Source organism: Drosophila arizonae, chromosome X (assembly GCF_054131065.1).
Source record: "Drosophila arizonae isolate 15081-1271.41 chromosome X, UAZ_ARI_1.0, whole genome shotgun sequence".
NCBI classification, from domain to species: Eukaryota; Metazoa; Arthropoda; class Insecta; order Diptera; family Drosophilidae; genus Drosophila; species Drosophila arizonae.
The window spans coordinates 1,919,449-1,932,114 of record NC_142927.1 but is presented as its reverse complement, the minus strand read 5'-3'; the positions used below and the strand labels follow the sequence as shown (position 1 = coordinate 1,932,114).

The 12,666-nt window shown below is 38.0% G+C and overlaps 3 protein-coding genes across 6 annotated transcripts in view; 2 read left to right on the top strand and 1 right to left on the bottom strand.

Moving 5' to 3' along the window:
- norpA (no receptor potential A) overlaps positions 1-10,295 on the top strand; it is a 64,420-nt gene extending 54,125 nt beyond the window's left edge. For all 4 annotated transcript variants that reach the window (XM_089475662.1, XM_018015065.2, XM_018015067.2 and 1 more), the window contains 9 exons: positions 414-650; positions 947-1,113; positions 1,180-1,484; positions 1,560-1,724; positions 1,784-2,147; positions 2,981-4,244; positions 4,305-4,461; positions 4,880-4,969; positions 6,554-10,295. In XM_089475662.1, coding sequence (XP_089331788.1) covers positions 414-650; positions 947-1,113; positions 1,180-1,484; positions 1,560-1,724; positions 1,784-2,147; positions 2,981-4,244; positions 4,305-4,461; positions 4,880-4,969; positions 6,554-6,622 — 2,818 coding nt within the window. In that variant the 3' untranslated portion in view covers positions 6,623-10,295. The remainder of the gene's footprint in view (positions 1-413; positions 651-946; positions 1,114-1,179; positions 1,485-1,559; positions 1,725-1,783; positions 2,148-2,980; positions 4,245-4,304; positions 4,462-4,879; positions 4,970-6,553) is intronic.
- A 762-nt stretch (positions 10,296-11,057) lies between these two features.
- Grx5 (Glutaredoxin 5) lies at positions 11,058-11,781 on the top strand. The gene is made up of 2 exons (XM_018015088.2): positions 11,058-11,490; positions 11,559-11,781. The coding sequence occupies exons 1-2, from the start codon at positions 11,184-11,186 to the stop codon at positions 11,741-11,743; spliced, it is 492 nt and encodes a 163-aa protein (XP_017870577.1). The 5' UTR covers positions 11,058-11,183; the 3' UTR covers positions 11,744-11,781.
- On the bottom strand, positions 11,766-12,462 carry LOC108618022 (uncharacterized). Its single transcript, XM_018013926.2, has one exon. It carries the CDS (start codon positions 12,160-12,162, stop codon positions 11,851-11,853), a length of 312 nt encoding a protein of 103 aa, XP_017869415.1. The 5' UTR covers positions 12,163-12,462; the 3' UTR covers positions 11,766-11,850.
- Positions 12,463-12,666: the final 204 nt, after the last annotated feature.

Sequence of the window (12,666 nt, the reverse complement as noted above, 5' to 3'; positions counted from 1 at the left end):
TGAAATTATTTTGAATGGAACCATATACATAGTACTCTAGAAAGAACTTTTACTATGGGTAGAGTTTGAGTAGAAATTTTTATGTATTGGGATGTGGGAAAGGAGATATGTATAAGCATTATTCAATGAGTGAGTCCATCATTTCCTTTAGATGTGGTAAGTCTAAAGTCTTCTCAGATTTTCATTTCTTCTTAGTTCAGCTTTCTCAGTTTTTATATTAATATTAATCAATTGGCTAACCAAATCATGGCCCAGCAAACGCTCTGCTCGAAGGTAAAGTATAATTCATATTTATACTAAATACTTTATGCATGTACGTAATATCACAGTAGGACTATTTATATATCCATATCTTGACCTCTTTGTATTTAGTTCACTTGACTCAATTCTCGATTTCATTCAATTCATTCAAGTTGGATGCGTCTCAGCTATTGTGTGGAAAAGAGTGGCAAGATACCAGTTAAGACGCTGGCCAAAACATTCGCATCTGGCAAAACTGAGAAGCTGGTGTACACGTGCATCAAGGATGCGGGCCTGCCGGACGATAAGAATGCGACAATGACGAAGGAACAGTTCACGTTTGATAAGTTTTATGCGCTCTACCACAAGGTCTGTCCCCGCAACGATATCGAGGAGCTATTCACATCGATGTAAGTCAAACAAGTTGAGCACTGTTCCCAGCTCCCACATAGATGATATCCCCGGGAAATGATTATCCTGTCTGACTTGTTTACTATAATCAAAGATCTATTTAAAGTGTGCCAACTATTTAGTAGTAGTTCCCAGTAAATCCCTTGAAAATCCGTTATTGCAACTGTTCCCACTATTTCCAGAATACCCAGTATTATTAGTAGTTCAGTCATTCTTAGAGACTAAAGCTAGGGCAAATCTCCCCCATTTTCTTCATTTCACATTTTAAAATTGATCTCGACTTCCCCTTATGCAGCACAAAGGGCAAACAGGATTTTATCAGTCTGGAACAGTTCATACAGTTCATGAACGAAAAGCAGCGCGATCCGCGCATGAACGAGATCCTCTATCCGCTGTATGAGGAGAAACGCTGCACGGAGATTATCAATGACTACGAGAACGATGAGGAGAAGAAGAAGAATGGTATGGGGCATATGAGCATAATCTAAATCCATGCACATATCCATAAAACTATTTACTACTCTGCAGGACAACTCTCGTTGGACGGGTTCAAGCGCTACCTGATGTCCGATGAGAATGCGCCTGTGTTTCTGGATCGCCTCGACTTCTATATGGAAATGGACCAGCCCTTGGCGCATTACTATATCAATAGTTCGCATAATACGTATTTGTCCGGACGCCAGATCGGCGGCAAGAGCTCCGTCGAAATGTACCGGCAGACTCTGCTCGCGGGCTGTCGCTGCGTTGAGCTGGATTGCTGGAATGGCAAGGGCGAGGATGAGGAGCCGATTGTTACTCACGGCCACGCCTACTGTACGGAAATCTTGTTTAAGGTAAATAAAGAGAGAGTGAGAGAGAGAGAGAGAGAGAGAAAAGGTTTGCTGAATCAATATGTTTATTCCATTTAGGATTGCATTCAGGCCATAGCGGATTGCGCTTTCGTCTCGTCGGAATATCCGGTGATTCTGTCCTTTGAGAATCATTGCAATCGGGCGCAGCAATACAAATTAGCTAAATACTGTGATGACTTTTTTGGTGATCTGCTACTGAAGGAGCCTCTGCCGGATCATCCGGTGGGTATCTTGGTGATTTTCCTTTAGTCCAGCGAGAGCTAATCAAGTCTGCTTATCAGCTCGAACCGGGTCTACCGCTGCCGCCGCCGTGCAAGCTAAAGCGCAAGATTCTCATCAAAAACAAACGCATGAAGCCCGAGGTGGAGAAGGTCGAACTGGAGCTCTGGCTCAAGGGCGAGCTGAAGACCGACGACGATCCCGAGGAGGATGCCAGCGCAGGCAAGCCACCAGAGACCGCTGCTGCCCCGGCGCCCGTCCCAGAGGCAGCTGCCGCCGATGCCGCAGCCGAGGGCGCAGGCGGTGCCGAGGCGGAAGCAGCTGCTGCCAACTACAGCGGCTCCACCACCAATGTGCATCCCTGGCTCTCATCCATGGTCAATTATGCGCAGCCCATCAAATTCCAGGGCTTCGACAAGGCAATCGGTAAGTGGGAGAGTGTGAATGCTATCAGTGTGAGTGAGAGAGCGAGAGGGAGAGACAGAGTGGGAGTTGTAGAGCTAGAAGAAAGAAATACAGATCTAGAGAGGAAGAGAATGAGGAATCGAATGAAAGAAAGAGAGAAAACGAAAGTGAGAGGGAGCAGAAGAGAGAGTGTGTGATGGGGACAGAGACAGAGACAGAGACAGAGAGAGTGAGAGAGAGAGAGAGCGAGAAACATAGAGAGAAAATCAACTGAACGAAAACTTAGGATAAATAAAACTAATTTTAAAAGCCAATGCGAAAGAGAGACAAGAGAGAAAGCGAGAGATGGAAAGAGGGAGAGTGAGTGTGAGAGAGAGAGAGAGAGAGAGAGAGACACGGAGACATAGAGAGAGAAGCAACTGAATGAAAGCGTAGGTGAAATAAAAAAGTTTCAAAAGCCAATGCGACAGACAGACGTGGAGCTTATATGTATAAAGATAAGAAGATATTGGTAGATAGAGGGAGAGAAATATTGGCTTGAAATTAAATAGTAAAACAGTTATAAGATTGTGAGAACAAAACAAGAACAAGAACATTCGAAACCTAGTCAAGGAATGAGAATGGACAGAGCCCCAATAATCGTCGTTATACGTCTATGTATAGGGAAGGTAATCAGTGACTCAGCAGCAATACTTGTTGAGCCCAACATCAAAACTGTACTAGCTATAGACTCTGTATATCCCCTTAGTATAAACTAAAATTCCTAGAATCTTCCATATATACCTTTCCATATGCATAGAGCCAATTTTAACTTCTACCCAATTTCAATAACACTCTGCAATTTACACTTTCAGAAAAGAACATAGCCCACAACATGTCGTCGTTTGCGGAATCGGCGGGAATGAATTACTTGAAGCAGAGCTCGATCGACTTTGTCAATTACAACAAGCGTCAAATGTCGCGCATCTATCCGAAGGGCACGCGAGCCGACTCGTCCAACTATATGCCGCAGGTATTTTGGAACGCTGGCTGCCAGATGGTCTCATTGAATTTCCAGACATCCGATCTGCCCATGCAACTGAATCAGGGCAAATTCGAATACAATGGCGGCTGCGGCTACTTGCTGAAGCCGGACTTTATGCGACGCGCCGACAAGGACTTCGATCCGTTCGCGGATGCTCCGGTGGACGGTGTGATTGCGGCCCAGTGCTCGGTGAAGGTGATCGCCGGCCAGTTCTTGTCGGACAAGAAGGTGGGCACCTACGTGGAGGTGGACATGTTTGGCCTGCCGTCGGACACTGTGAAGAAGGAGTTCCGCACGCGCCTGGTGCCCAACAACGGGCTCAATCCCGTCTACAACGAGGATCCGTTCGTGTTCCGCAAGGTGGTGCTGCCCGATTTGGCGGTGCTGCGCTTTGGCGTCTATGAGGAGAGCGGCAAAATGATTGGACAACGCATCCTGCCCCTGGATGGCCTGCAGGCTGGCTACCGCCACGTCTCGCTGCGTACCGAGGCCAATTTCCCGATGTCGTTGCCCATGCTGTTTGTAAACATCGAATTGAAGATTTATGTACCTGATGGCTTTGAGGACTTCATGGCCATGCTGTCGGATCCGCGCGGCTTTGCCGGCGCCGCCAAACAGCAGAACGAGCAAATGAAGGCGCTGGGCATTGAGGAGCAGAGCGGCGGGGCCGCTCGCGACGCCGGCAAGGCCAAGGAGGAGGAGAAGAAGGAGCCGCCGCTTGTCTTCGAGCCGGTCACCCTCGAATCGTTGCGGCAGGAGAAGGGCTTTCAGAAGGTCGGCAAGAAGCAGATCAAGGAGCTGGACACGCTGCGCAAGAAGCACGCCAAGGAGCGCACCTCGGTGCAGAAGACCCAAAATGCGGCCATCGACAAGCTGATCAAGGGCAAGAGCAAAGATGATATTCGCAACGATGCGACCATTAAGAATGCGATCAACGACCAGACCAAGCAGTGGACCGACATGATTGCACGCCACCGCAAGGAGGAATGGGACATGCTGCGCCAGCATGTCCAGGACTCCCAGGACGCCATGAAGGCGCTCATGCTGACCGTACAGGCGGCCCAGATCAAGCAGCTCGAGGACCGTCATGCCAGGTGAATGCACACACCCACTCTTAACGCTAAGGCTACTCATTTACATATTTCCACCCACAGGGATATCAAAGAGCTCAATGCCAAGCAGGCCAAGACTTCGGCTGACACCGCCAAGGAAGTCCAAAACGACAAGACCCTTAAGACCAAAAACGAAAAGGATCGTCGTCTGCGCGAAAAGCGTCAGAACAATGTCAAACGCTTTATGGAGGAGAAAAAGGTAGGACAACTTCAAATATAGCCTAGATGTAGAATTATAGTCTAGATGTAGAAAGCTCTCTTTCAAAACAACTTTTTGTCTACCCTTGGAAAGATACATTTCCCATTATCCACACGTTGGTTTTTGTTGGAAATTTACCTCAGATATCTCGCCTATATATCCCGAAGACTTCTTATATAGTAGATTCCAAGTCGATCCCACAAATCCTGCATCAATTTGTTGAATTATTTTCTGCATTTTATACTCTATTTGCATTTGATCCCTCTTCACTCAGTCGACTTTACCGCGCATAAATGTAGTACCTCACTTCTCATCTCCCCCATTTACCCTCAAATCCTTCCTAATGCTGCCTACCTCAATTGTTCCTTAATGGAATGCAATGCAATACTAATCGTTTATCGTTTATCGTTATTCACAGCAAATCGGCGTTAAGCAGGGTCGCGCCATGGAAAAATTGAAATTGGCACACGCTAAACAGGTTGAGGAATTTAGTACCGATGTGCAAAAGGTACTAAATGAAACACGGCCGCAGACCGACACTATAACCAGTATTGAGACTGTACTTTAGACCACAAAAAACCGATAACGATTATCAAACAATAACAAAAATAATAACAATATCAAATACCAAAAAACAAATTACGTTGATCGGTTAAACGTTAACCGGCTAGCCGATGCTTTACAGTGTTTCGTACAGCTAGTTTTAATTGTAGCAAAAAGAAAAACTTTAACGAGTCACGAGTAGCGAGTACTCAGACCACACACACAACGTTCTAGTCGCTACAAAACAACTCTATTTATTTGAGCAAAAAAAAAAAAAAAAAAAGAAGAGAAATATACCAAAAAATAAAAGCCTAAATGCAGAGAAATATTATAAAACGAATATCGAAATAATCGAGAATAATGCAAATTCATGAGTAGCTGCTAATAAAATTTTAACTAACTGCTAAGATGTAATTATCTATATCCATTTTTTTCTCTATATATGTATATATATATCAATTTATGTTATATATGTGTATATATGTGTATTTATTTGTTCTACGTTTTTATTTGATTATTTTTTTGTTTTTCAATTTAATTTTGCAAAAATTGTTTTAAATTTGTTTTTCGTTTGCTTCGTCTTGTTTTCTCTTTCCAAAAACATTTGTATAGAAACTTTGTTTTGTTGCTTTTGTTTTTAAGATTTCATCTAGTATTTTTTCGGTTTGGTTGAAATTCTAGTATTTGTATTTGGCAGTTAACTTGAATTCCCAGCAAAAGAACGAGGCAGCTCTACTACATATATATATATATACGAGGTCTGCTCAAAATAATTGATCAATATATCTATTTTGTGTCTATAAAGAAATCCCCATTAGACATTATATCATGGTTTCTTTCAATCAGCTGTACCTTCATCAATATTTTCTTTAGCTGCTGTTCTAAGGAACCTCTTCAGATCCTTCGAAACTCACAAGAAAGAAGTTGATTGATCTCTTGCATTTGGCCAAAAAGAATTTCAATGTTCCAGTTTTTAGAATCCATCTGAGATGAGCCAAAGCATGGAATATATGAGCGAAAGCATAATGCCAAAAAAGTAACGAAAATCGATAACACATAGTCCGTGAAAATCGAAAATTCATATCATTCTTTGAACACACCTCGTATATATAATATCTGTCTAACTATTGTACTACTCATACTTGAGCTGTTTAGTCTTACATTTCTCTATCTCTCTCTATCTCTCTCTTAGTCTATCTCTGTGTTTCTCTCTCTCTCTCTCTCTCTCCCACTCTCTTTCTCTCGCTTTCACACACTCGTTTAACAATTTTATGCTAAAAAAAAAAAAATCAAACAAACAATTTCATTTTAACATAACATTTTGAACATTTACCGCTATTCGCTAAACGTTTTGCTGTGCGTCTAAATTGAAACGCAACCGAAATCATGTCCAAAATTAACCGAACAAAATTCCATTCTCTCTCTCTTCTTTTCTCTTTTCTCTCCCCCCAAACACACACACACACACACATATATATCATGCTGCTGCTGAACATTGATCACTGATCCCTGATCAATGATCAAAACTAACAACACTTCACATTAACAGCTTATGGATATGTACAAAATCGAGGAGGAGGCCTATAAGACCCAAGGAAAGACGGAGTTTTATGCTTAAGCAACAGCAACAAGAGCAACAACAGCTTAAAGAAATCTATATAAAAAGTTTAAGAGGAAGAAGAGGAGTTTTAGTGTACGCCTATATAATTTAGAACTATGAAGAAGATGAAGAAATCAATTCAAAAACAAAACAAACGAAAAACTGTATTCGAAATAAAAAGTCAACACTTTGTGCTTTATACTTATTTAAGACGTTACAAAACGTGGCAAACTATCCAGCAAAAATAAATATATATGTATATGAATATATATATATATATGCTTAGATATTATAACTAAATTGTTGAAAAAACTTTGCAAGTTTTCGATCTCCAAATACTTGGAAATACCAATATTTCAAATTATTTGCTGTAAAACTGCAAAAAACACTTGAATATGAATAAAACAAGATACCAGAAAAAATACCGAACGAAATATAAAAAGAGATCTATTGGTATTTATGCATCAATAACACGGTACACCGATAAGCTTAGACCATGCCATAAGTAAAAAAAAAACAAAAAAAAAAAAAAAAAAAAAAAAATACTTTCCAAGTTCTCTGGAAACTTAGCGCAAAGCGCTTTTTCTTTAGTATTTTTTCTTTTTTTTAGTTTCAATTTTATCTCCGATTTTCGAGTGAAGCGAGAGGAACAGTTACAGCTACCACTTGTAGTACATATATATGAGGAAATTGCAGAAAATACTAAACATATATAGCATAACATATGTGTTTCCGATTTTCCACCTAACAGCTTAGCAAACCAAAACAAAATATAAAGTATGATTATGCGCATGAAACAAAAGATAAAGAAAAAGAAGCAGAATATTAAAAAAAATATATATTAAAAAACAAAAAAAAAAAATCTATATACAAATATATGGGTTTTAGAAACTAAAGTGAAAAATAATACAAGAACAAATAGCATTTATTTTGAATGAATGCTAAAATATCTCTTGATGCTTAATAAAAATATCAGTCAATGTACATCCCATTTACTATGCGTGCATAACCTCAAAACAAAATAGATCAATTCTGCTAGAAACAAAAAAAATAAATAAAAAAAAACAAAAATACCATTTAAGTGTTTATATAAATGTCAAAAAAAAAAAAAGGAAAAAGAAAAAATCTTTTTAGTATGAACAATTCAAATGAAACACCCCTACCGGCAGTTCTATATATATGCATGTATATACATAAATACATGCATATATATCTAACTAGAAAATCATCAAAAATTTAAAATTGTTACAAGAACTTTATAAAGCGAAGCGTTCGCTTCGTTCAACAGCAAAAATACTTTCGCGAATTTTACAAATGAAAGCTAGCCAAGAATATATACCAAAAGAAAAACATAATAAAAAATACCAATAATTAACAAGAAAATTCCGACAAATAACACCATTATCATTTTGTTCTCAAGTTGAGTTCCTTTCGGTTTATGCACCTTTGTAACGGATTTATGTTGTAGTTGTTGCGAAAAGAAATATACCCTAAAAATACTAAGAATACTAAACCAAACAAAAATATATATATATATATACATATATATAAATTGTATATTGAAAATTGTAGAACAATCCGAAAATTAATTTTTTTTTTTTTTTTTTGTCACTTGAATGTGCCCTACAAATTTAGATGAAGAAAATAAAGAAGAAAATCTAAGTTAACTTTTACCAAGTAATACTATTTATTCAACCTATGACCATTTATATCTAATTAGAACAAATTGCGAGCGTTTTATAAATGTGATAAAAAAAAAAAATAACGATACAAATTTTTGATTGAAAAAAAAAAAAAAACTTTGGAAGAGTTGCTTAGTTCTCACAAACAGTTTGTTCATCATTATTGTGTGCAGCATGTCTAGTAAAAATTTAGGTATTACGCCCTATATTATTTTTATTTTGTCATTTCGTGCACTTAACAAAAGGGAAAATACTAAGCGATATTTACCTTTGTATTATATGTAATATATACTGTGCCAATCCCGAAAAAAAAAAGAAATTAATTATTTTGATTTTTGTATACATTAGAGAAAGGCCTAGCCTCTTAGTCAAAACGTAAGCCCTCAGCTGGAGAAGGCACCTAACATAGATACAAGTGTATTTCTAACGGTCAAAAGTTAAACTCGCAGACAGAGACACGCATATAGACACAGTTTTGTAACTGTATTGATGTGGTAGCAGGGAGAGTAAAAGCTCAGCAGCCTGAGCTCAGCTTGAGTGTGTGAGAGAGACAAAGTTAGAGAGAGGGATTGATTGAAGAGGATAAGAGTGGAAGAGAAGAAGAGTGGATAATGGAGCATAGGAGTTGAAAAATATAAGAGTTTAAACGGATAATTCCACTTTTGTCCATCTATATATAAGAGTGAACGAGTATAAGAGTGGAAGAGTATTAGAGTGGAAGAGTATAAGAGTGGAAGAGTATAAGAGTGTATGAGCGTGAACTGTCTTGCTTGGCTAAATTTTGTCAATGTGTCAATTTTAATTTCGATTTTATTTAGACTACATATATTTATATATATATATTCGATATATGTTATATATTCGATATTAGATTGTTAGAGAGTTTACCCACGCTAGGGGCCACACACATTTGATATAGTTTACACAAATTCGATGCAAATCACACGAGTTCATCAACAAACTACCCTTTCTCTGTCAAACAAAATACAGGGTATAAGTAAGCCCATTCAAATAAAAGAGAATAAAAAATACAGATTTATGCGTGTATTCAATTATAATATAATTATTATTATTATGCACCAAGAAAATATGAGGAAAAACAGAAACAAAACATAAAAACTAAAAGAAATAATTAACAGCAAGCAACTGTATAAATATTATTATTACGACTACATACGATTATAGTTTAAACAGAAATAAATAAATAAATAAATAATGAAAATCTAATACTAAATTGAAATGCAAAAGGCAAAGAAAACAATGAAGAAACTTAAGAAAATTAAATTCTATTTAACAGTGCTGCGTATGAACTTATGATTATATACATACTATATAACTATGTATTACTATTATTATTATTATAATTATCATTATCATTATTATGATTCTTATTATTATTACGATTATTATTACTATGATTACAAATGGAACTTTGTATCATTTGCATCGATTGCTCAAGAACAACAAGCAAATGTTAACCTCTTCACAAATTAGTTATTTCAAATATTAAAGGAAACAAACCCAGAATTTATCGTTCTCTTAGTTGTTTATTTTTCTTTATCACATAAAAGAACTCAAAGAAAACTCCCTCGATTAATGCAATTATGTTGATCTTCACGCAAGATCTGAAAGCTATACATCTAAATACAATAGGAATATGTTTCATATAAGATGATATATGTAACACAAAAATAAAAATATTTTAGTTGTATTTAAGCATCCTTTAAAGAGCAATCAATTTCCTTTGCCAACAAAATGCAAATAGAGAAAATACGAAAAAAAATATATATAATATATATATATACATGCCTATATAACAACTTACATGTTTTATTTTCGTTTATTTATACATACATTAATGTTCCTTACTTTCTTTTGATTTTTGAAACGCAAGAGAGCAAAAGTCAAGGGAATAACAAACAAAAATTCTAACTAAAATCTAAAGCTGAATCCTTGGCTGAAACAAAAAGAAACAATTAAAAACACACACACAAAAATAAAAAAATAAATAATATAAAAATAAAAAACAAGAAACAACAAAAACAAAATTGTAAACGATATTTATGAAGTTTTGGTGTTGAGGTCATAAAAACAGTTGGAAATAAACGATTTTCTGATGAATTGACGCTCGCCTTGGTTTTTGTCTTTTAACGGTTTTTTATTTTTAAAATCGAAAATTAAATATAGCAGCATTGCCAAGAGAACTGTGTAGGTAAGGCTCAAAGAATCATCATTTGGCTAATCTACTGTTTCAGCATAAACTGGCTCACTATTTGACAACAGAATGATCTTTAAACTCAGATTTATTATTTATTTATTGAAAACATATATAAATAAATTTTTATGTAGCTCTGTATTCTTATTGGAAATTAGCAGGTTGAAATATCATGGGCTGACAGCGCTGTTAAAAGTCTCACTCAATCGCTGGCTTGGTTACCTAACATTGCTATGTGCAGGTTTGCAAACTTACGCGCACATTGAGTGTTCTGTTTTAGATATTATTACTGAAATTAAACATTAAATAATTAACAACTATTGTTGCTAAATTATTTTTATATCACTGTACTGTTGCTACTATTGATAGTCAGGTGTTATACATACATACATATACATATACTTACAGTTTAATCTACACGAGAGAACTCCAAGCCGAGATTCAAATTCAAACTAACAGAGCTGTTTCGTCCCTAGCAGAATATTTAACAGTACGGCTAACATAATTTAGAGCATAGCTCTCTCTGTAGCGCGCATATTTGTGTTAACAGTAGCGCAAAATTGCGTCAATGCACATATGTTAGAGCTTATTGCGTCAACATAACACAACACATTATAAAACAAAATTATTCCCAATTGATAAAAAGTTGTGCCTGGAAATACACATATATATATCAGCAAAAATGAACAAAATTTGTCAAATTTTATTGCGACCGAGCCTGGCTAACAACTTGGCCACAACAATGCGCACGATGCCAGCGCTAGTAGCATCTCCACGGTGGTACAGCGCGGACGCAGCTGCTCCGCCGGCCGCAGTGGATAAGGAGACACTGGACAAGCTGGTGCGCACCAACAAAGTGGTCGTATTCATGAAGGGCAATCCACAGGCTCCGCGCTGCGGCTTCAGCAATGCTGTCGTCCAAATCATGCGCATGCATGGCGTCCAATACGATGCACATGATGTCCTGCAAAACGAAGCACTGCGTCAAGGTTAGTGAGATCCCAGTCGCGTGTATTACAATCTTACTAAATGCATGCCGTTCTCTCATCACACATAGGAATCAAGGAATACACCGATTGGCCAACCATACCACAGGTGTTTATCAATGGCGAATTCGTCGGTGGCTGTGATATTATGATGCAGATGCATCAGAGCGGCGATCTAATCGAGGAGCTCAAAAAGGTGGGGATTACCTCTGAGCTGCTAAAGGCCGAGGAGGCCAAAGATGCGACGAAAAAGTAACCCAATAATAAACAAAAGCAAATATAGTTAAAAATTAATTGTTGAATCTTTCAATATATGTACATCTATATATATATCTACATATATACGTATTTGTTCGCCATATCTCAATTGTGATCTTTGGATCTGCGCCGCTTCTGCTTGCTGGCCTTACGTTCACGCTGCTCGTCGATTTGCTCCAGCGCCGCCAATATTCGAATGTGCGCGCCCTGCGTCAGGTCCTCCATCTGCAAAAGCTCGCGGCATCTTTGCTGCATCTCCGAATTTTGCATGTTCACCACAATCTGTGTCAAGCTTCGGGCTATCGTATTGCGTATCATATCATCCGATGGCATTGGCAGTGGACGACGTCTTGGGCGCGAACTACTTGCCGACTCCGACTCCTGGGCCTGCTGCTTGTCTTGCTGCTTCTCGGCCATCCTGCACACTGAGAGCTGTCTTCCTGAACTAAGCTGAGAGCTTTTTCCACTTACCGTTTGCCACTTTAACCCTCCGCTGGCCGTCGGTTTATATTATCTCAGTTGTTGTTCTGTTCATCGGCCATCTTGCACACTGAGCGGAGCGCTGCCCGCAAAAGTGAGCTTCAAGTTTTGCAATTTACCGTTTGTCACTTTAACCCTTCGCTGGCCGTCGGATTTTAATATATTTGCTGTTGCTGTTCTGTTGATCGACCATCTCGCTCACTGTGCGGAGCGCTGACCGCAAAACTGAGCTTCAAGCTTTGCAATTTACCGTTTGCCACTTTAACCCGTCGCTGGCCGTTGGCTTTTTTGAAAGCTTAACCCTCAAGAGACCGCAAATTATTTACATGTTTTCTCTCATTTATTTTTAAATATTACAATATATAATATATAATACATGTTGATTTAGTTGGTGTTGCTTCTTAATATTTGTTGTTGTTTTACATACAAATATATCTATAT